Genomic DNA, 24,383 nt, shown 5'->3' on the forward strand with positions numbered 1-24,383 from the left:
TCTCTGTTAAAATACTTTACGTAACTTCTCATTTACATGCTGCATATTCCTTTGGTCACACGATATCTCACAGACCCTCCACGGCCACCCAGTCAGGATCTAAAATATTCAAATACATGGCACCTTATTGTTATTATTAGAGCTGTTTCCACAGCTCAGAAGCACCTTTCTGTATTTTTGGCTCATGTGTGACAGTCGTCTGCGCTACACCTCCCTGGAGTAGTGTGCTCTCCTCCTGTGGATTGCCACTCCTATGCTGAACAACAGCGCCACTGCCAGGAGACCCACAGCCACTGCAAGAGCTGTTACGGCACCTGTGGGAGACGACAGCCCTGTTTAGGTACATGAGAATGTGGAACATTTGGAGGATTTCCAAAAGCCTTGATATTTTTAAATCAGACCGACCGTCTGCGCTGAAAATCCCCACATTGCTCCCCAAAGTGAATAAACGTATTGCGGTGAAACCTTAACGATGCCAAAATGTGTGTTGAAAGAGAGGGAAATAGAAGTCAGTGCAAGCAGGAGAATATATAAGCTAAAAACATCGACTTCTTCACCTGTGCTTGACCATTTAGTCCTGAGGCCGCATTCAGCCTCCCAGTTTTCTGCCGTCACGTCCTGCACCAGCTCAGTGAACATGGGTAAAGGGCACGGGTTCAACCTGTTGCATCCTGGCACAGGGTTGGGGTAGGGGTCGCGCCAGGTATCATTGCGGTAGTACAGCTCCACAGAATAGGAACTGGGGATTTATTAGGATCAACACAATGAGATGACAAACAGTTGTGGTAAGTGGTATTTAAAAGGCTTTGTATCATGTGCTAATTCGGCCATCGGAGTCCTGGATGGCTGCCAGATTTCTATGGCATTGCAAAGGAAAACAGAAATGTACTTCAGCGGTCAAATGCATTTACTGAAATGTGGGTGCATATTGGCCACCTGACCCAGATAGTGCAATTAAACATGCAAGGAGAAGAGTGCACGAAGTGACGCTGACATTACCCATCATACTCCTGGTAGAACTCGAAGAGTTGACAGGCAGCGTAAGGAGGAAGGAGGCCGTTGTACACGTCCAGAGCCGCCTGGAGGGTGATGAGTGTGGAGTCATGCTGGAAACGAACATCACAGCAATAACGCAGGAGGGAGTGAGGAGACGTGAAACAGCAGTCTGCACAATAGATTACAAATATGTGTGGCCAAATATTGAACTTACGGCTGAGTACATAATGAATTTGAGAGTGCTGCCTTGCTCTACAGCCCTGGAGAAGTTCCTCAGGATGGCATTCAGTAGGACCCCTGGTAAATTAACACATTGGTGTCAACTGTGCAAATGAAATTTTCCCAGACACCAACACAATCCGTTTGACCTTACTGAGCATCTTGTCTTCGCGGTGCCATCATTTTTCTCCCATTAGTTCATATGTGCTAATATGCTTTTGGGAAACCCGACGCAGCACTTCACACTGTCTGAGGCGTAAACAAAGCCCTGGCCAGCGGTCACAACAGCAGACACACTGAGGTTTTTCACTCAGATGATTATTTTTTTCTCAGGTCGCTGTTTTAAATGAATTGCCTCTAATGTGAACCCTCACCTCCCGAGAGCCTGGCCTTCTCTCTCCGCTTGTGACTGAGGATGCTGTACGTGACCTCGAATGATGCGACTCTCTTCAGGGTGTCCAGAACGTCTTGGGTGGCCCAGCGTGGGAGAGTCAAGTTATGGATCCTCTGCGCAAGAAAATAGCATTCATTACCCTGCATCACGCTAATAATCACATTACACAACGCATGAATCGCAACAAAGGGGGTTTAAATGGCTGCATTTCATCGTTTCTATTATCCCAGCTATTTTTAGTGCCGGTCTGAAGATAACAGATGCTCATTTTGCAAGTGTGAATGAGCGTATTCAACCTGGCCTAGAATCCACCCATCTCACAATGCTTTAATTATCATTTCAATATGTTCTCCTATTCACGTCTTACTGTATGTATAAAAATGATTTACCAACGCTCCAGCCCCCTCCCCATGTCTCCGCAGATGTGTGGAGCAAAACAGATCCCATCTCATTTGCCTCACTGCTCTGCAGCTGGTGTTTGGATCATTGGTTGGTGCATTTGTACAAACTGCAGAACACGGGGTGGTGTACGAGCTTCTTTGTGTTTACATGTGTCTCGATGTGCATGCTACGACATATCAAGAATACCTGGCAGGTGAGAGTGTCGTAGACCCTCCATATTTTTTTGCCAACCAGCTTGGAGATAGGGTAGCCAGTGTGGTTGGAGAGCCCCTCCACAAAGTACTGCAATGTGAAGAAAAGAGTGAGCACATTGCACCACATCCAATATTTACATCCTGTATTCTCCATTCAAAATCCTACTGAAGTGAAAAATAGGTTTTATCAGCTAAATACAAGTAAAAATGTAGAAAAATGTAATGTAGTGATATATATATTATCAAATATCACATTATTAGTTTAATACGGACACATCAGTGTGCAAATACTGTTTCATGTTGAAGATGGTCCAAAGTGGAGCTACTTCTAACTGCTTGTTATACAGTTCAGTAGTTTAGTGTATCTTGGGGGGGCTATGCCTCTTCAAAGGGTCACAGCGTAAATCTGTGCGGTCATCAGGCGATTAATGGGGTAGTGAAGAAGAAAATGTCCTGCAACAAAGTTTTTTATGCATATTCTGGACCTTAATTTTCACTTTTGTGTGAAATATTGGACATTTTAGCCTCTTTAAGCCACTTAAATGAAACCCTGTGAGAAGTTTGGAGGGGAAATTTAAAGGGGCTTTTAGTGAATCTGCTCACAGCTCACAGACATCTGAAGCATGACAAGGAGCCCAAACTAAGCGCTGCTTTTTTGTAAAGGATCATGAGCGAAAAGGTTGCATCATATTTTATGAGCTCATCATAATCTGCAAAGGAACTACTTACTACAGCTGTCAAATAAATATAGAGGCCTAAAACGTGCATTTTTCACTGAAATGTAATGGGGCATTAGTGTAAAGTACCATAAAATGATAATAAATAAGTGTAAGTACAGTAAAACTGGAATCATTAGTTAGTTTTCATCACACTGTCAGTGATTATGCTCAAAGACAAGCAGCACTTAAATAACACCAGTATGAGGCTTTCGTTTGTGATGCACTAACTCCTCAGTGGTTTCAGTGTTCAGAGCTCAACTTCGCAGACATTAACTGGTTAATTTTGTGGCTCAGTATTGTTTATTGATTCAGCGAGAGTTGTAAATTCAACCTTTGGTCAGACCGCACACTGAAAAACGGCACCATTTTGGTTCTTGTATCCAACTTGAAGGTACTGTGCATCCAGCAGAGGGTGTTAAAATTCAGTGCAGGAGGCCCACTCCTCCTATCCGACGCCACCTTAATAGGCAGCACATGGGACTCAGTTTAATTAAAACGTTTTCATTGTAATTCTTAATCTAATTCAATCCAACCGTTAATTAGCGTCTCTGAGAATGTGAGAGAAATTGCACTGTGTAACTTTTTCAAGGCACTGGAGTCACCGTGCCTGAGAAAATCTCTGAGAGGACACGATGTCTACAGCATAACTAACACGTCCACTGGAGGTGCTGATAACGTTGGCACCGGCAACTGTGAAGTATATATTTCCCCCTGCGCCGAAATGTGCATTTCACAGCGTTTGTTAATTTACGAATGGAGGCATGGAGCGTCTCTTTCCCATCAACTTTGAAACAACAGAGTTACAAACTGGTTTTTAGTGGTTAACAGACACATTACTCATGGAAAAAAGTGATGTTTAAGACAAACTGAGCTGTGAGTAGAATGCTCACGTCACTGAACACATGCTGGGGATGAGTTACGGTACAGGGTACATAAAGGGCTGTCTTCTTCTGTGGTTTGTCTTACCTGGTGAGCCCTGAGGAACCTCTGGTAGGGCTGACTCTCAAAGGTCTCCGTCATCAGCGCTCTGAACCTTGGACAGTCTTTGCCAGGAGACTTCAACAGCTTGAGAAATTGAAAACAGCACAACATCAGTGGACATAATGTGCGTTTACAGCAGGTACTGCAGGTCGTTTGGACACAATTATATGTTCATTTCACGCTTTTAAACAGGAGGGAATCTCAGCACGCCCGGTTCACAGCCCAGGTGAACACGGACAGCAACATGGAGCTACGGAGAGAGACTCAAATGAACTTGCACAAGTTTCTCTTCAGTTGTGGAAGGAAATATTTATGTGGCTCGGCAGCCCACCTTGTCCTGGGCCCTGGGGACGGTGTGCACGGGAATAGGCCGCCACAGTAACTGGGGCATGATGGGAGCTGGGCGTCTGGCTGGGGGGAACATCCCGGCAAGGCAGGCCTGGGCACTCATCAGAGTGCGGTCGTAGTCAGTGCTTCGCACGTATAACTGTGGGGGACATGGTATTAAAATGCATGCTTATGTTAGTGCTCAGTCTGTTACTAATACCACTGTCTGCTTCTTGCAGATGAGACACTCAGGATTACTTTGCTTTTTATAGAAAGTGCAAATGCAAAAGAATGGTGGAAACGCATACTTCTGTTTCTATTTTTATTTAATAAAATAAAATAAATGCACCCAGCAAAGCAGCAGTGTATCATGAGTGAGCTGCATTTATCCCCAGTCAACTGAGGTATTCCCTTAACATGAAGAGGAGGCAAGTCAGAGGAGATCCAACTGGATGAGAGAGGGGGGTGGGGGGGACAGATCCTCCTTACTGTGATCTCTTCTGACATCAGCCTTCGCTCGTCTATATCTCTCTGTCACCCCATGTCAGGTTTTTGCACACAGTAAATCACGCTGATAAGGTTGGATGTTCCTGTGATGCCGAGAACGCTTCTTTCTCCCCTCCCTCCTTTTGTCAAATTAAAACAGACATGGCAGTGCAGGGAAAGGTACGGCGCAAGTTGACTGAGGCTTGGGCGACAAATCACCGATGACAGGTACTGAGAAGAGTTGTTATTTTTGAGGTAATTGCGTGATATTCAAGAGAGGGCGAAGAGGAGTGATGGCGAGGATGGAGAGACTGGGGGAGGGGAGGGGTGCGAGAAAGAGGGAGGAAGAAAAAGGAAGACAGCGAGTGTAAAGAAAACAGAGGCAGGAAAAGGAAATCATATCTTCATGATGACAGAACGCTGAGCATGCAGCCCAGGGGCACGTTGAACCTACATGCATGCTGCCAACTGCACTGTACATGCAGCCCAGGGGCAAGATTACCCCACATGTTACAGCACATTACAAGGCCGTGGCAGTGATATCACCAACATGAGTCATGCTCATTAACTTAGTGAGTGCTGTTATGGCCATTACAGATGGTGGCTGGCCACTCATGAGCTTGATTTCGCATGTTGGCGCGAGGACATGGGTGACATTTGCCGACACTGAAGCACGCGGTTGTCGCAGGGAGACGTCAGCTGACCAAGATCGGGGGAAAACCAGATATTTGCACGCACATACGTACATGCATGCACAAATACACCAACCTCTCTGCTGTTGTAGTCCTCGCTGAGAAAGTTTCCGTAACGCCTCCTGAGAAACCGGCCCAGCTCGAACTGCTGTTTCATTCCCAGCTGAAAGGAAAATTGCCAGCATTGTTTATTTTTGTCGAATCCGACCTTTCGCTGAACATTTGGCAAATTTCAGGTCAAATTCAACATATTTACATAAAATAACTAATTTCTCCTCTTCTACGGGGTCTCCCAGAGCAAGTTTGCTCGCTGTATCTGGCTAATTGCCTGAGAGCAGAACAATATCCGAGCAGGAAGGAACTTAATTAAAAATCTACAATAAGATTTTGTTCAAGACTTCAGTTTATTGGAAACTAATTTTATGTTGTACAGATCATAAGTGAAATATATCCACATTTTTAAGCTACTACACCTGAGCCTATACAGGGATACACAGGGAGCTTATACGTATGCCCTCATACTCTGTAAGTGCGACATTTTATTTTAAATTATCATTAATTGAATTAAGGACGAATAAACTCATTTCACAAAACACAAAAGCAAACTGTTGTGGTGGTTTCTGTATTGTTGTTGCTTTAAGTGAAATGTTCTGTTTTTCATTTCTGTTTTGTCCAGTGTGTGTTTTGCACCTCAGGGCCACCATACACCATACGACCCTGTGCACGATAAGTAGGTGTAGGAAAATGGAGAGATGGATGGATTTTACATACATATACACTATATACACCTGAAAGCTAATAATAAAGATCACGTGTACACACATAGAGTAACATGCAGTACCTCAGTCAGCTGTCCGAAGCCCTGAGCCCACACTTCCTCCCCATGAGGATCTCTGGGATACGACTCAATCGGCGATCGATCACCGTGCCTGAACACCTTCAAAGTTATAACAGATTATGTCACATGGATTCAGACGCCTTGCCGCCCGGCCAGCCATTACACTGTGTGCTTAAGGGGAAAATCCACCCTGAGACAGAAGTCAGAAATAGAAACCTGTGATCTCGGACATTTCAGCCAGGATCTGAGACACAGAGGAGTCATTTTGATGACGCCATTAAGACACAAATGCCTGAGCTGCTCCGTTAGCGTCATTAACCTGAGGCCTCACTTTCTGAGCAGTGACGTGACACGCCGGTTGATTAACGTGGATTATGGATGTGCGTGTGATTCACGCCTGGAAAACCTCAAGAAAAAGCAAACCGCAAAGTCAAGTCAACAAAGTCATGGTTTGCTTTTAGTGTAGTCATCGTCTTTTCTGACGCAAAACAAATTCCTCAAGTTGAACATGAACTAAACAAACTACAGTTGACTCAACTACAGTAGAGTAAAATAAGCGAATAAAAAAACACATTTTGACAATGAATTATTAACAAATAATTATGCACAATGCAATCAAATTAACGCAAATAGCACACTGATGAGGAAGTTAACAATAAAAATTTAATCAGTAGTAAACCTAACCATTACTTTACTGTTAAACTGCAGCATTGATTAAATTGTAATCTGTCAGTGTAAGAGACAACAGACATATTATATATTTGAAGTCATTTATAAGTGACAAACACAGTAGTGTAATATATGAGGCAGTTAAGGTGCCGAAAAAAAAGATAAACAAAAATAAAAAGCTGCCACATAACAGGAAAAGCATTTGTGATTTTCACTTAAATCCTTAAATCGTCTTTTTCATGCTATTGTTGAACTGTAGTGTAAAAGAAAGTTATGCAAAGAGCTTCATGAACAAAGCAGCAGTGTCTGGGAGAGATATGGTTGACACTGCTGGAGTTTAGGCTCAAAGTAATCCTCTGTGACATAAATGTGTAAACATAATAATGCTCACCGAGCAGAAAAATGCAATGTAATCAGCGGCAGCGTACAGTAATGTCACTCTTATGTGATCTAAAGTGGCTTCCAGGTGATGATAAAACTCAAGCATTCAACAAACAACCCTTTAGAATGCATTAGAACATTAGAACACTATTGTGTTCTAATGTTGCTGTGGTTAATTGTGCACACAGGAAGGGAGCAGACTTACAGCGACGACAAACTTGAGCACCCGGCACTCAGTCAGGCAGACGCAGCAGAGAAGGAGCAAACAGCCAAAACTTTTCAGGAACTTCTGCATCTTTTTGACTTTTCGATCTTGACCTGCTTCCCAGAGCTCCCTTGGTTGCCGAGGGGGAAAAAAAAACGTCTTGAAATTTGAATTTTGAAAGCTATCAGTAGCAGAACTGCACATTTTAGTCGAGCACAGGTTGCGCAAAATGTGCCTTTTTAGATCAGTCATACAACATAAAACATGCATGTTTGCTCATGTTTTTTTAAACGTACTGTAACGCCGCAGTCCCGTCAACTTGGTTTGAACGCTCATGAAGAATATATGGATGCAATGCCATGAACAGGAGGCTACATGTACAACAAGGTGCCTTGTCGAGGAAGATTTAGCGGACAGTAAACGAACATGTGCACTTACCTCAGCGTGCTTGTTCACACATTTTGCATTTCAGAGTGGACTGCTGTGCATCCCAAATCTCCAGTCGTGCCCAGATTGACATTAAGTGCATGCTCCAGTAAAGGAGGGAGCTCTTTTATAGCCCTCCTACCTGACCTTGTGTGTCTCTCTCTCTCCCCAGGGATTTCTGGTCCCAATCTACTTCATCGCCGACTGGAGTCCAAATCACTGTCTCTGCCAATCCCCCGCTGCGCAGTGACAAGACCCCCCCCCCTGGCAGACATATTTGAGTCAGCTTTTGAACTTAAGAATACATGTTTGGCCCCTCAGTGTGGATAACTCCTCTTTAAAGCCACAGTGGTCCAGTATATTCTTAAGGACTGGCTGGCTTTGGAACAACACCACGACAAAGGAACAGGCTAAGTTAAGATGCACCCACCTGGCTTCTCAAATTGTACTCCTACGTGCATAAACACACACGTACACACTTTACACACTCGCCCGGGGCCACAAACATTCATTATGACTTGCTATGTCATCCGCCGTGGGTTTGGCCCCAAAATTACAGGGCCTGCAGTGTTTTCCCTGACTCGACACACGTGTAAGTATCTGTTAGTATCAAAGCAGTTTTATGGGATACAATGGGATTAGTGAGTGTGAAGATTTAGAGCTATAGAGCGTTGACATCATATTTGATAAGTGTGAGATAGGATCTATTGTACAAAGCACAATGCAGGATTCAGGGAGGTGGCTTGTCAGTGGAATATAAATGCTCTAATCATTATGTTAAGACTTTACTAACATTGGTCTGAAGAGCACACACACACACACACTTGCATGCACACACACTTGAAAAAACCGGCAGCTTATATGAGGAACAAGCAGCAGTGGAAGTAGTCACTTTTAGTAAAGTTAAAATAACAATACCGCAATGTAAAAACACCCATCCAAATATTATTCCAAAGATAAGCCTGGTGCTACTCTGTGTTTATGTTATGATTTTGTGTGTTCCTCTGTGTCATAAACATCCATCAACAGCATCAACAACACATAATTAAAGCACGCCATTGCGCACGGATGACATGTTCCTCTATTAAAAGAAACACAGACACTGTAGTTTATTTTTGAATCATTCCCACATGCGTGTCCTGCTGCTGTAAATACTCATTCGCACACTGAATCCGTAGCTGATAATTGTCCCCAGTCAAGTCGTTTTCCCTCCCAGCTCGTCATATATGGACGCTGGGTTGGGAAGGCTTTGTCTACCCTTTAACATCGTTGTTCAAGATAGATATATTGACAGCTCGTTCTCAGTCCTCTTTTCCTAAACCCAGCCAAGTAGTTTTGCCTAAACCTAATCAAAGTCCAACAGGTTCATAACATTAACCACAATTATTATTGGTCTCTAACCAAAGGTTGCATATTTATTAACGCTACTTTGACCCTGGATCCTTGTATGTTGAAAAATGATGCTTATGAGAACCAAGTGGCTTAAAAAGTGACACCAAGGGGTCCTGACCAACCATCCGTATGTGAGTTGGGAGTGAGAATGTTTTGCAGCAATCAAGAGCAATTCTGGTATGATCGAAATAAACCCTTCATTCAGTGAGTTAGATTTGCAAATATCAGAAGAGGAGTGAGAGAGCGGGTTTATTTCAACTGTTGGAACGGTGGAAAGATGAACCAAGAAGGTTTATTTTGTTTCTGTTGAGTTTGAATAAAGTGTGTTTTATGATGATCTGCAAGGTAAAATTACTGTTTCTGTCAATGGAGTCTGGTGGCTTTGAGGAGAACGACATAGCATCTGTTTCTGTTAAAAAGGATCTTACTCTTTAACAAAAAGGTCAGTCTCTGTTGGGATCCCCTCCATAATGTTGTCAGACACTTGGGGTAACAATCTGAGCATGTCAGTGGCAAAAACAAACACTTTTTAGCGAGCGTACTTTGATGGTGCACAGATGTCCCAAAGGACACGATTGCAGCCCGTTTCGCGACTGCCGGCTGCAGTGCTCTCGCACAGTGCTGGACCAGTTTCAAAAATGGTTGTCCCCATTGCGCACTTAGACACAAAATTATGGGAAAGTGGGGTCCAGGTAGGAGAATACAAACAAAGTTTTCTTTGAAAATTACCTACATGGTGAAACATAAAATAGACCTCAGTACTTGATTAGATGGTTAATTACTTTCCACCACTGTGCAGATCTCTCTCTGCCCATCTGTTTTATTCTTTCTCTCCATCTCGAAGCAGTGTACACTAATCCTCACACTGTCTAACACACACACACACACACACAGAGAGACACACACATACACGTGGTACTGTAGCTGGTACAGGTTGGCTTTGAAAAACCATGCACCTGTACAAATGGGTCAGTGAGTCCACCTGCACTGATCTACAGAACAACATATGCATACTCAAGGGTCTGCGTGAAGGAGAAGAACAGAGTTTCACCATATGAGGCCAATAGATACACACACACACATGCACGCCTGCGCGCGCACACACACCAACATGTGCACATGTACTGCAGAAAACACTACAGTTCATACACACCAGTTCACTGAAGGGTCACTAAACAGCATGTACAGACTCACAGCTATGCATCTTTCTCTATGTCACTCACACAAACATAACACACAAACACTAACACAAATACACACACACACACAGTCTCTCTCTCTCTCTCTCTCCCTCTCTCTCCCAAGTGGCTGTAGTGTTTTTGTCTTTGTTGAAATAATTGCGGTGATTTTCAAGACCGTTGTCATGGCAGCGCAGAGGTTGATGCATGTTGACAGAATCTGTTGCAGGGCGACCGAGAGACTGAAAATGGGAGATAAGAGGTGGGTGGAGAAGTGATGCGTGTGTACGTGCGCGCGAGTGTGTGTGTGATGATGGCGATGGTGGGGGGTTGGAGGAGGAAGTGGTGTTGGGGGGGGGGGGGGGCTTTCATGTGTTTCAATCCATATGATGAATGGAGATGAGCAGTATGGGACATCGCAGCCTGATAGAACGAGGCCCAAGATCAGGAATGAACAGTTATGAGTGTGTTGTGAGCGGAGGATAGGGAGAGAGAGAAAGAGAGAGAGAGGGAGGGAGGCAGAGAGGGAGGAAAGCGGGGTGCTATTTTAGTCCGGGCGTTGTCATGGAAACTGCAGCCTCACTACAAATGGAGACATCAAGAACACACGGATCGTCAAACAAATGGCGTGCGTAGGGCCCAGCGTGAAGCTACGCCATGGCTGTGCGACACCGTGCCATCTCGGTCGAGCCCACCCCCACCCACACTGGCACCCAGTCAGATAACAGCGGCGTCTTCTTCATCGCAGAGACTGAATATCAATGGGAGGGTCGCTTTTAGGGAGTGGAGGGTGGAGGAGGGGGACTTGGAGTCAGGGGCTAAGTGACAGGCAATGGTGTCCATTCAGGCAGTGAGTCACAGCCACTCACTCTCTGTCTTTTAATTAACAGTCTTTTCCACACTTCCTTCCCTTCCCTCCTCTCCTCTTGTCTGCCCCTTCACTCTCTGTCTGTCTCCCATCCTCTCCCTCTTCCTATCTGCTTGCTTCTATCTCTCTCCCGCTCTCTCTCTCACCCTCTCTCTCTCTCCTGCACTCTGAAGGACGGAGGTATTCCCACATTTCTCCGTTGCTATAGCAACACCGCAGCGAGAACAGGAAAGAGAGGACGCAGGGAGGAGGGGGAGGAGGAGGAGTGGAGGATGGAGACATGGTGGTGGTGGTGGGGGTAGGGAGGGAGGGGGAGGGGTGTGGAAGCGGCCTAAGATGAGGGGATGTGTGAACAATGCTAATGCTAATGGTAGCAGCAGCAGCATAGTGTTGGTGAATTCCCCTCTCGTCGCATCACGCTGGGCTCACACTCACATGTCACAACCACATTTGCATAATTGCCAGTGGGAATCTATTTGCTCTGTATGTATGTTGCTATGGTCATTGATATCTTCCACAAAAATGATACACGAGACATGTCTCCGCACAGCCATTTGACACTTTTTCTCTCGTCTCTGTGGCCGACCCTGCGGAGCTCACCTCCAGTTCCAGCCATTTCTTGAGCATCATTTCAGTAATAAAAAGAAACAGACCAGACTACTGCCTCATTCCTACATAGCAGGCAGTTTGGGGCTAAAGTGCTGTGTGCTTTGGATGGATTGACTCACTGGCAATCATCCCAATGATTCAAATCAATGCAAATCAATGCAGGTCAAATGGCCCACTGATCAAGGAGACATATCAATGTGGACTGCGGACAGATACCATGGGAAGACCGGAGCTATTTCATATCGATGTCATCACCCCATTCAATCAGGACAGAACACAGTCTCATTATCTCTGCATATATATCGTAAGGCGTTAGAACAAAGCAGTGTTGCATCAATTTCCCAACATGTAAAGATTTGTAGCGAGCAGCAAAGCTCATGTGGCCTGCAGAGGAGACAAGCACCCACATCCTTCTCCTTCCTCAGTACACAAATTTGTCTGGTTGACATGTTGTACAAAACTCCAGATACATATCAGTCCAGACTGCACTGAATATTACTCCATAGATACATGCCACCAGCATGTATGAATCCTTATGCTGTTTGGTACCTGGTGCATAGTCTGCTGCATGTCAGCTGTCGGGCTGTCCTCTCCTCTCAATCAATAACTCATCTCTCGACGTCAATATTGTTATCCCCCATGGGACAAAAATGTCCTTCTTTAGGACAAAAGGAGAATAAGCAAGATGGGATGAAGGGGATGTGAGAAATAGAAGGATGAGTTGGTTCTGCCTTCAAATATGTCGCTGTGTTATCCGTGCGAGGAATCTCCACGCTTCCTTTTTCTTGGTCAATGTCCCGTGAAATACCCCACGTGCTGATCTCCTCCTGGGTACAGAAAGCCAAAACAATGTTTACAGACAGGGTGACAGGGCAGTTTTCTACAATACTACTGAGACATTTTGTCACATACGATTAGTATATTGTGAAGCCACATTTTGTCATCTGTAAAGGAAAATATGAACAATGGTGATAAAAAATAAGGCAAGGATTTTCATCTGAAGCTCTGAGCGCCCATCTTATAGTTTAACATTTTGCAAGAATTGGCATTTTTTCAGACTTGACACCCCAAAAGTTTCAGGGTGCAATTGACTTTTTCTGCCATAAATACAGCTGGACAGCTGGACACGTGCACCTGTGGACAAGCTGGATGATTTGGAACGAGCAAAGACCACATCAGAAGCCAAAGAACCATGTCAGCTGACAAGGTAGAGTAATATTACAGGATTATACACAAATATGACTGTGTATGAGGTTTGGATTTTTGTAACAACACTTCTTCGCCTCCACCTTGATGCCCGTAATGAGAATGCAGTACTAGCTTCTTCTTATAGCTATGTGAGGACCTATAGTTGGTGGTGTGTGGTGTAAAGCATTATGCAGCTCTCGTGAAGGATCATACCTGCACAACCCGCACAATGCATGACAAGAACAGGGAATGTGAGAGGAGCCGGTCTTCTGATTTCAAGTCAGTGTGCCATCACAGTGATTCTGAAGATGGTATTTTAAGGCGAAACTATTGCATAATGTTGCTTTACATCAATATCACATAGAACAACTTTATTTCGCATATACTGTGGCTTTAACAGTTTCACATTTTAGGAAATATGTGTATTTGCTGTAATGCTGAAAGTTCATGTTTGTACATTAAATATGAAACTGCAGCCATTTAGCTTAGCTTAGAATTAAACCTAGAAATAGGTGATCTCTGTCTAAAGTTAACAAAATACACCTGTAAAGCTCATTAATTAACACATTATGTTTAATTGAGTATGTATAAAAACTGAAATGTAAAAACAACAGCTTGTGGTTTTAAAGTGGGTTTACGTGTTGGACTGTCTCTTAGTTGTGACCAGTAACTCATTGGGGAAGCTCCACAACAACGGTTTTACACTGCAGAAGACATAGAACATGTTTCTCAGAGAGCTTTAGAGGTGGTGGTAGGTGGCTTTTGTTACCTTTTGACAGAGCTGGGTTTGCTGGTTCACCATGTTTGAACTTCAGGTACTAAGCTAAGCTAACCAGCTGCTGGCTGCAGCTTCATACGTGCTGTGCAAGAATTATTATATTTCCTTAAAAGATGAACTATTCCTTTAACAATAAGTGCCAGAGCATGAATATGTGATTATTACTGAAGCATGAACAGGGCGAGCAAAAGTCACTACATAATTCAGAGTGCCACAAAAAGCAAAACATGCCACAACATTAAACGAGTAAAGTAAAAACATGACCCCTGTCTGCAGTTATGGTAAATCAATACTCAAGTAAGTGTATCTATCTAATAACAGCGTCGGCACAGGGCCTAAAAGGTGTGTTTGTGCGTGGGAGAACATGCACTGGGGAGCAATTTGCTACATACCTTCCTCCAGTAATTACATGGGAAGTCTGTGTTCATAATGTATGCTGCAAACAAAATGTTCATAGGAAAGTGATTAGTTAAAATCTTCCAGCGTAGGCCTACAGTGTAACAAAGCATTGCTGAGATTTTGTTATTTCTGGTAACATATAATATGATCAGAGAGCATTTTAAAGTAGCCCATTGTGCTCTGTTTTTTTTTTTTTTAACAGTATTTCAGATTTTCATTTGGATTCAGCATCAAGACAGATATTTTTGTCTCCGGCCCATTACAGCAAATTAGAGTCTGTGAAATAATCAGACTAATTTCAGCGAAATTTGCAGCGTTTTTAACATGTTGTATTAACTTTAAGGGCAAAAATGTAATTTCTTGTGTCATTAAAATGCACATAAATACATACATGAATAAATCAAACCGCTTGCTCTTGGGCAGTAGGAATAATGTCACACGCCATGTGAAAACCTGACACAGTTCATCGTCAGTCCAAGCCCGTGCGGCATATACGGCAGCACTCTGTTCCACACCCACCTCAGCTGCATTTAGCGGAGAGTGAAACAAACAGATTTTTTATGTTTTTCCGGGTGACATGCCTTGTCGGTCAGGTTGAGTGTTTTATCCCCAGAAGAGGTGAAGAACTGTCTGGTGTTACAAGAGCTCCTGAGTGCACAAGTACACATGAAGCATGCCTGCCAATAAAGCCTCCCGATGGCATGTTTGTGTATCCTCTCCCTCTCTGGATTATTCATTGAGATCTCTGGGTGAGGAAAGAAACGTTATTCCCAAGTCAAAGGATCTGCCGCATGGCTCTTAATGATACTGGGAGAAGAGAGGGAATCTAAATATAGACTGAAACAAAAGCAAAGTATGTTCAGTACAGTATGAGAAAGCCCTCAGAGAACAGCAGTAGTAAGCTCATAATTCACGAACATAGTTTCATGTAATAACAGTCAAAAACTGAATCTTTAAACAAAGAGCAGACTTTTAATCAAAAGCCTTCTGGTTCCCTTTGATCCATCTTACACAAAATAAGTCCAACTGGGTCACTGTGATCCTTTCCTCATACTTTCCATAATACTTCGGATTCTCACTCCGAGCTAAGCCTGCTAACGGTTCGGTGTAGTCCATTCTCACATAAACAATGCCTAAATAGGCCACGGAAGCTATACTTAGTTTTTTTGGGGGGGGGTATTTTTGCTATGACTGCAGCCCACGCAGCCGTATCGAACCCACCACGCTCGCGTTAAACACATGTGTTGCACGCCGCAGCCTTTAAAGTGTGAATAAATAAAAGGCTTTCAGGTTTTCATGGTTTCCCGATCGGCGATGATGCAGCCCACAGACTCTGACACCTCTGCTTCACAGTGGAGTTTATGTTGTGTCAGGTTCCCCACAGACTCTGCAGTCTGTCTGTGGGCCAGGGGAGCTGGGGAATCCCTGGAGAAACACACAGCTGGGAGGTTATTGAATTTGAAGGGAAAAGACAGCGTAGGAAAAAGGAGAGGATAGTGCAGGCACAGTCGATTTCTAGAAAATGACTGCACCATATGCGTGCAGATGGAGACGTCGCTGTACTGTACAGGGAGAACATTATATTTTCCAAACAGAAATCAGGGTTTCCTCTTTTTTTAATGCACTACATAGTTTTGAATTACAAGGGGGGGATTTATTTTGATAGATGCACTTCCTGTGGATGTGTTTGTTCATGATGCAACGGCTGAGACTGGCATTTCGAGTTTCTACCTTTTCAAATTCAAATTCGATCCCACTCCGTCACATTATACTCATGCCAAGATCACAGAATGCTCTAAATGTATTTGCAGTGGAGCATTTCTCTTTCATCTTTAGTGCATATTAATGTATTCTTTTCTGCTGCATACACACTCTTTGCTCACTTCACACACACACACACACACACACACACACACACACACACACACACACACACTGTTTCATGTGAGCGTTAGCCGTTTCAAACATAGCAAGAAAAAGGCCAACTCAAGTCTTCTCTAGGCATTCGTTATATGTTTGCTCGCTACTGAAACAAGCTGAGGAACAGCAAAAAGCTGCAAACACAGATATTAATAATCTGCTTGAAAATTAGTCACCTCAAGGTGCTACAGAACATTTGGTTTGATATCTTTCTTTTGCTTTGGGTTACAGTCTTAAGAAAACACTGCGATGTAACCACAATATAGCTGTCTTTTCTATTGCTATTTCAGTGTGTAGGCCTAACATTACATCCAAGAATGGGGACTGAGATCTCCGGAGAGCCCAAGCCAAGTACAATTACATTCATGAAAATTACTTTGCATAGTGCCACCTAAGACATTTCAAACGCAATTCCTCTGCGCAAACATCTTATCTAACATCTTATCTATCTTGTCTATCATTCAAATCCACCGTCATGGTTCACGGTTGATGCATTTGTCTCTTCATGAATCCCTCGTGGTTGTTGTTTCATAACGTGGGCTGGACTCGTGCTGCGCAGCGGACATCTGCGAGAGGCCCATACAGTTTCACCTCACCTCGGGGTTCAAAATAAGCTCAAAAATACCAACTATGGAACATGCGCATGAACTAAAGAACAGAATGCAACACAGTGAATCAAAGGGATCGCGCTCCATTTTGTCAACCCTTTTAAGATAAGAGCTGGTGATAATGACGTGCTGATGAAGGCCCTGCACACTCTTAGCCTGCGCAAAATTAGCGTCCACTTCATCTGGAGATCCGCTGAGTTGCTCTTACGCCTGCCTTGCAAGGAGAAAGTCCAATTTTTCACTAAAGGAACTGATTTGTTCGTTTTCCTTTTAATTATTTGCCAGAAACATATGCTAATAATAAAAAAAAATGTCACTGTGGGTTAATGTACAATTACGCTAATGTAACCTGATGGGCCGTTTGATTTATTAAGGCGGTCACCATGCAATAGTGATTACAGGCCGTAATAGTTTTGTGTTGAATTTGTTTGATTAATATGACTGTGCTTCTACAGCCACCCCTCTTAATCAATTAGTCAGCTAATTTATTATTGGGATTTCAATCTGCAAAGACTAATAGATCAGTAAAATGTATTTCTAGGGAATTATCAGCCTAGTTGTAGCCTTGTAATACAATTTGAGTTTGTGTTGTTCTTTAATAAAGTCAATGAATAATTTTTCATGATTACACTGTTTACATTTCAAGAAATCTGTCACAGCATCTGCAAATTGTTTGACAGTTTCTGGAACTTTTTGAAATTCTGTATAGCTACATTTGCTGTAACAACGTAACATTTGCATGGATGTGGTTATATAAAGAGCTACCAGCAAACGACAGTATTTTTGGGCTGCACCTGGAGAGCAAGGGGCCATTGTGTCCAACCATAACCTTATTCTGAAAATGTCTTTCCTGTCTCCCGATCAAAGTGTGGGAAAAAAAATAAAAATCAAGTCATAACATACAGTGTAAACACAATTATTGTTCAGACTTTTTTCATTTTGTTTTATAAAATTTCACGCAATAACTTATTTGAAACATCATCATGTTAAACTTGTTAACTCATTTCTCATTTAGTTAGTTGTGGTGCTCTGCAGGATGAAATCACAACAAAGAATGAAAGTGGTATATGCGTCTAATAGCAGAATAACTCCTTACAGCGGGCGTAAAATTGAAGTCACAGAAGTAAGCAAACAGTGAAATAATATACCTCTCAGTCATTGTATGACAGTCATTGAAGTGCATGTACAGCACAGGTTGATCTTGCTATAATTGAATACTCTTCTGCCACAGTGTGTACCTGGATGAACGTGTGAAAAAAATGACATTTAATGACAATACATAAAGACCCAAATTGATAATATCACATACCGAGATACAACCAACAACTGCAAAAGAAAAAAAAAAAAAAAACACAAAATGACATTTTTTCAATCATTATTTTGTATTAAAGTGATCTAATTTTTTCTAGAGCTTAACACTGTTCTCTCTCCTTTGAAAAAGCTTTTTTTTATATATCATTTTATCAAACAGAACCGCTTACCTTTAAAGAACCAAAAGGTCAGTCCATTTTCTTGCCTTGCAATTTGATGTCTCAGATATGATAATCCATTTGATTAAGGAGCTTTGCTTCCGACAAACCAAGAAATGTCATCTGGGCTGAAGCATCCATTGTAAGCAGCGGATGATGCAGAGGATATACATATGCCAGTGCTCCATCTGTAGCAAAGCTGCATCAATTCACCACCATACAGTACAGTGAGGTACAGCTGACCAGTATGCACATTCAGATTCCAGTCTCAAGCTTGTGATCTTCATTAAAAGGGCTCACAAGTTTGTTGTAGATTGAGCATCCTTTTAAATCGCATCAAGTTCTATATGTACAATGGCAGCCGCTATACTAAGATGCAACAAAGCCCTTCTGCATTTCCTTCAAATGTTAATAATAATGATGATAACAGTGAGCGTTGTGGATGCCCAGAGGTATGAAAGGAACATTTCTGTGAGTCACCATCACAATAAAACACTGCTACAGTGGTGTAAAGGTAAGAAGATTTGCTCCACGGTTAACATGCAGGAATGTACGCTCGCACACGGCACACAAGGAGGTATCTTGTATGCTCTTTGAAATCCGACGGCAGAGCCACCAAATGTAGCACATCAAGGGAGCGGCCATATGTTGTCTCTTTAGCCTTCATTTATATTCTATTTGTGTCTCTGCGGGGCTACGGTTGAACCCGGCCCACTAGATCTGTCTGTGGGGTCGCAGCACATTTACATTTACTATGGTTTTGAACGATATTCACGACGGGAAACACTAACGACTAAGTTGAGAAATAAATGGCTGCAATTTAGACAACCTGAGTTATTTGATCAATCAGTTTGCATATGGTATTGTAGGCATCACCAGACGTATTTTAATAGATGGCTCAGATGCTGGGCATTAAACAGGATGAAGGTGGTGCGCATTGATGTAGAAGATGTTCCTTTCATGGATTAACCTCTGTGACAGTACAATCTGGATGGGTTTTGTCTGATATCATCGCTCACATTATCATCACCATTATTACTATCCCTCAGTGTTTCTTTCTTTTCAATAAGTGTGGGCTCGTTGCTGATAAGAAAAACCATCATCACTCACATTAAACAGCTCCTATATATATATATATGCAAAAAAAAGAAAAGAAAATCAGCAAAATCACATACAGAGCTGCATTACAGTCGAAAACCTTGTTGATATGATTTTGTTGGTAATACTATCTCAGGTACATTTATCTGAATAACTGGTTGCATGTCCAGTTTGTGCTCAATTGCAACAAACATTTTAGGTTCCTGCTTGATAAATACAATCTGTTATCCAAAAAAAAAGGTAATTTCATAAATTCAATAAATTTCTTCTCTCAATTCTTCTTCCCATTTCCAAACTTGCATGAAAAAATCACCATGGGAGAAGCATGGCGAGGGCTTATTTTAGACAAAAGCGCCTTCCTTAAAAAAAAAGTCCATATTGTTCTGTAAAAACACTCATTTTGCAAAACCAGTAGTGTCTGTAGAACATCTATAGGAGAGTGACTAACAGCCTGTCTGAACATGTTAATGGAGCAGATGGCCCCTATCATTAACAGGATGACTAATGGCTAAACCACAAACCATACATTCAATCCAGGTTTAGCACAGAGCCCTGCATATCGTCCCACTCTTTACTTATGTGGTTGCCATATTGACCAGCCACAACCCAATATATGATTGATTTATTTCACACGTAATGATACATGGCTAGACAACTGTACACATTATATCAAACTAACAAAAATAAAGAAATACATAGTTGAAACGCAAGAAGCGTAAATGGCATTTAACATATGAAAGTTACACTGTAAAAATGTGGATCTTACAATTGTCATACAACCAGACATTATTATTATTAATATACTGTACATTTCCATTCATTCCAATCATCCTAAGATGGATGTTTAATCCCTTCTTGAATGCTGTTGCAGTTGGATGTCTAATCATCCTTATGACAGCATTTTATGGCATGATTATGATAACCATGAGCAAGGAGGTCATATCAAATTCCTGTCTAAAAGCAAATATCTGGCTACTGATCTGATTCAAATAACACATTGTCAACACTTTATTTTACCCATACAGTTCTCTGCATTGGATTACCTTTCCGTGTCTGTGGAACGTCGTTTTCACCATTATTTGATGCTGGCATTTAAGTATCAGAATTGTCAATTCAAATACCAAGTAGCTGGCTTTTACAAAATACATAATACACTCTCAGAACACAAAAGTCTGTAATGATTATTACTGAAGCAACAGAAAAAAGTTTGTCAAACAGAGATCTGCATTTACTGTTCTACAACCTAAATGGACTTTATGTCACAAAGCCAATTCAAAGATTCACAATGAGTGTTGCAATTGAGCCCTTATGTTTCTGAGAAGTAGCCAAACTTAAAACATGTATCATAACCAACCTCCACTATCGCCGCCCCTGATTATTCACAAAGAAACTATACCAGCTTATACATCCACCCCAAAATATCTCTGCATCGGAGTCTGCAATGATACATATTTAAATGAAAATATATTTATATAATTTGTGGATTTTTCACAGTAGTTTGTACTGCACTGTACCTTTTTGTCCATCTATTTATGCCTACATAATTGTCACCTTGAGAAAGTCTATTGAGTCACTCGAGAGAGAGTGTGGCTTGTGTTTTGTGTGGAAGAAAAATGTCTCTTGGGTTTTGTTCTGCAACATGTCCGATCTTCAGTGTGGTGAGTGCTATGCATGTCTTTCATCTCTGCTGGCCAACAACGATTTGGGGACTGATTACTCTGAAAGGCTAGTTTTTCCCTATGAGAACACAGCTTGTAGAAACTGCAAAAAACATTTGCTTTGGCACAGATTTACATTGTAGCAATGTCCATTCCTTGATCTCCATGGCCATGATCGTTACTACAAACACAAGTGGCCCATTGTGGTAATCCTTGGCTCAGTACACTGTCACGGATAAGTCTATGTGTTTGTGTATTGCCGTGTCAGTCTATCCTCTCTCCTGGTGTAATGTCAATGCACTCTAGTGTCTAATCATTCCGCGTATAAACCCAACATCAATCCCCTCTCTGTCTCCGACTCTTGCTCACTCTCTCTCTATACTCTCTCGTTTGTTTTTTAGATCTGAGTCTCTTGGACGTTTTCCTTCGAGCTCCCCTTGAAGAGGAGAGGCTCCATTTGGGGATTCTGGTTTTGGCCCATGAAACCCTTGATCGATCCATGTAAGCCCATAGTAGGCATGGGCAGAGACATCGGCAGCGGAGGGGACATAGAACTGGGGTTGGCGTTGGTGCCATTGCCTGATGAGGAGAGCAAATTGGATGTAGAGATTGGAACCGAGGTACAGGAGATGGGGATATCCTGGCCTTGCTGGTTCTTAGTAAGGATCCCTCCTGGTCCCAACCCTTCGGTGCCAATACTAAGACCCATCACGTTGTTGTTGAAATGATGGGTCTTGTAGTAATGGTTGAGAGTATCTGTACGGCCAATGTTGGGAAGGTTGACTATTTCTGGATGATGTATCCTTAGGGTTCCCTCTCCACCACCACCAGATTTCATTGTTGAACCACCAGAGATGCCACTCCCTGCCCCGGCTCCGATCTCATCTTCCACATTGACGATTTCAATAGCTCTGGCAGGGCCGTGGTGCTTGTGTAGCTGGTGCTGCTTCCGGAGCTTATAGAAGACCACCAACATTACAGCTGCCATAAAAGTAATGGCCACGAAGCAACCAATGATGATCTTAGTTGTTTTCATTACATCATCCAGGCCTGGAATGTTAGTTACCTCCATTATGGACACAGTCACTGCGTTTTCAGTAGCTCTGTTGGCCCGTGGAGACAGTGAGGAAAGAGAGGAGAGAGAAGGCGATATAGTGATGCCAGGTCGGCCCTCTAACACCCCTCTCTGAACAGTAGGATTAGGAAAATCTATGAAGGTCTCGTTAATAAACTGTCTTGCTGAGTTCTCCTCATCTCCTCTTACTGTCTCTACTGTTTCCACAGTGACAGTGGTGAAATAGCTGTAGCTGTTGCTGGGGTCTGAAGCAGACACATTGAGCACGGCGGTTGCAGTGGTGTTTCCAGCAGAGTTGGTTACCATGCAAGTGTACTGCCCAGTGTCTTGCACGGTCACATTCGTGAAGTTCAGCGTTCCGTCATGAAGCACTGAGATCCTAACTCGGTATGATCCGTGGGTCATCAGAGTGCCATTCGGAGTGAACCAATTCACGGAGGTCATCGACGTTCCAGTGCGACATTTCAGCTCAGCGGCCATGCCCTCGGTGACATTGAGGTCAGTGGGTGGCTCAACGATCACTGGGGCATAGCAGGTAAAGTGGCTCTGGTCTAGTTCCCCAATGTACTTTCCCTTTAGGCCTGGGGGCGCATGGCAGCGAGCGCAACATGTGGTGTTGCTGGGAACCGTTTCTTTCAGCCACCAGCTGAGCCACAGAACATCACAGTTGCACACCCAGGGGTTGTGGTTGAGGTGTACCCTCTCCAACTGGTGCAAAGGGGTGAAGAGGTCATGGGGCAGAGAATGCAGGGAATTGTGGGAGAGGTTGAGCTCCTCCAAGTTTTTGAGGTCATCAAAAGCATTGCGTTCAATAACTGACACTCTGGAGTGCATTAGCCACAGCTTGCGAAGTGACACCAGGCCCTGGAAAGATCCAGGCCTGACTATCCCCAGCTGGTTCCCTGACAGCTCCAACTCCTCGAGTCGTACCAGTGGGGTGAGGTTAGGGATATCCTTCAAGCCACACATGCCAAGATTCAAGAAGCGCAAGTTGACCAGACCTTCAAAAGCAGCCTCTGAGATGAAATCCAGCTTCCTGAGTTCCCCTAGATCGAGACGGCGTAAAGAGGGAACCCGGTGAAAGGCAAATGCCGGCAGTGTCTCGATGGGGTTGTTTCGTAGCCATAGTTCCCTTAGCTTGCTGAGGTACTCAAAGGCTTGGGACGGCACCACTGTGAGACGGTTGTCAAAAAGCTCAAGTGTGTTGAGGTTGGGGAGGCCATTGAAAGCTCCCACCTCAATCTGCCGGATGTGGTTCTTGGAGAGCTGGAGGATTTCCAAATGCCGCAGGTGCTTAAATGTGTCAGACTTGATCACCTGGTGTGGAAAAAAAAAACATGGAAGCATGTTGTAGCATCCTCAGAATTACTGCTGTCAAAATATATGAATTCAGTTTGAATGTATGGTCAATTTGCAGATGACGCCATATTTACCTGAATTGTGTTCTCTTGTAGATTGAGGTATCTTGTGTTCTCTGAAATACTGTCGGGGACTTGATCTAAACTCTTCCTTGTACAGATGACACGGCTCGCCTGATTGGAGCAGGTACAGAGGGTGGGGCAGGGGGGTGCTGCCTCTGTCAGCTGAGGTCCATGGTTGTGAAACCACAACAAAAGCTGGACCAACCAGAGGAGGGGGGAAGGGGTACAGGGGCTGGTCACCATGACAACACGCATGGCAACTGAGTCATGACCCACCCCTATTGCTATGATGTTGATAAATCACCTACAAACAAGGGGATTTAAGTGCTTGTCTTGATGTTCATGTTGTATGCTCTTACTCTGATATTGTTTTTCCTCCTTCAAGCAGTGACTTTAAAAATTGAGAGGATAAAATGTAACGTTATGCTAAAGACTCAATTTATCATTAATAGGTTTTTATTTTACTTTGCTCATGCTTCTTTGACTATCAAAACCCTTGTTCCTTTCAACACTTCATTTTATGGAACCCTGTATTTTTTGTTCCCATGACATTTGCTAGAACAGATATCAAATTTGGGGGAGGATTTGCTGTTGAAAGCGTCGTCTCTGTAGAGGCTGTCGCTTCTCACTGTAGGGGAAGACAGAAAAGGAGAGAGAGGAAGGAGGTCAAGTAAGTGCACAGTGCAGTAGCTTTAAGATATTAGCCTAGCACATGTATTTATGTATTCCCAGAGCTGAATTTAAATCTCAAAATATTACATTAATTATGTCCCGTCGCCAGAGCGTATGACAA

General features: G+C 43.1%; 2 protein-coding genes across 2 annotated transcripts; both read right to left on the reverse strand.

Moving 5' to 3' along the window:
• Positions 1–102: 102 nt before the first annotated feature.
• LOC121624510 (testicular acid phosphatase homolog) lies at positions 103–8,060 on the reverse strand. Its single transcript, XM_041962225.1, has 12 exons — positions 7,942–8,060; positions 7,504–7,633; positions 6,252–6,347; positions 5,487–5,573; positions 4,237–4,392; positions 3,891–3,989; positions 2,198–2,293; positions 1,590–1,722; positions 1,211–1,293; positions 1,000–1,106; positions 558–739; positions 103–314 (listed from the first exon to the last, which is right to left on the reverse strand). The coding sequence occupies exons 2-12, from the start codon at positions 7,591–7,593 to the stop codon at positions 205–207; spliced, it is 1,239 nt and encodes a 412-aa protein (XP_041818159.1). The 5' UTR covers positions 7,594–7,633; positions 7,942–8,060; the 3' UTR covers positions 103–204.
• A 13,431-nt stretch (positions 8,061–21,491) lies between these two features.
• On the reverse strand, positions 21,492–23,845 carry lrrc4bb (leucine rich repeat containing 4Bb). The gene is made up of 2 exons (XM_041963156.1): positions 23,603–23,845; positions 21,492–23,486 (listed from the first exon to the last, which is right to left on the reverse strand). Exons 1-2 carry the CDS (start codon positions 23,843–23,845, stop codon positions 21,492–21,494), a joined length of 2,238 nt encoding a protein of 745 aa, XP_041819090.1.
• Between the last annotated feature and the right edge of the window lie 538 nt (positions 23,846–24,383).

This window comes from Chelmon rostratus, chromosome 21 (assembly GCF_017976325.1).
Source record: "Chelmon rostratus isolate fCheRos1 chromosome 21, fCheRos1.pri, whole genome shotgun sequence".
NCBI lineage: Eukaryota > Metazoa > Chordata > Actinopteri > Chaetodontiformes > Chaetodontidae > Chelmon > Chelmon rostratus.

Excerpts from the sequence above, each read along its gene's own strand:
- LOC121624510 (XM_041962225.1), bottom strand. The coding sequence starts at position 7,593 with ATGCAGAAGTTCCTGAAAAGTTTTGGCTGTTTGCTCCTTCTCTGCTGC. Across the intron at positions 1,107-1,210 it reads AATTCATTATGTACTCAGCC|CATGACTCCACACTCATCAC; the intron begins GTAAGTTCAATA and ends GTTCGTTTCCAG. Across the intron at positions 740-999 it reads TTCTACCAGGAGTATGATGG|TTCCTATTCTGTGGAGCTGT; the intron begins GTAATGTCAGCG and ends ATAAATCCCCAG.
- lrrc4bb (XM_041963156.1), bottom strand. The coding sequence starts at position 23,845 with ATGCGTGTTGTCATGGTGACCAGCCCCTGTACCCCTTCCCCCCTCCTC. Across the intron at positions 23,487-23,602 it reads TACAAGAGAACACAATTCAG|GTGATCAAGTCTGACACATT; the intron begins GTAAATATGGCG and ends TTTCCACACCAG.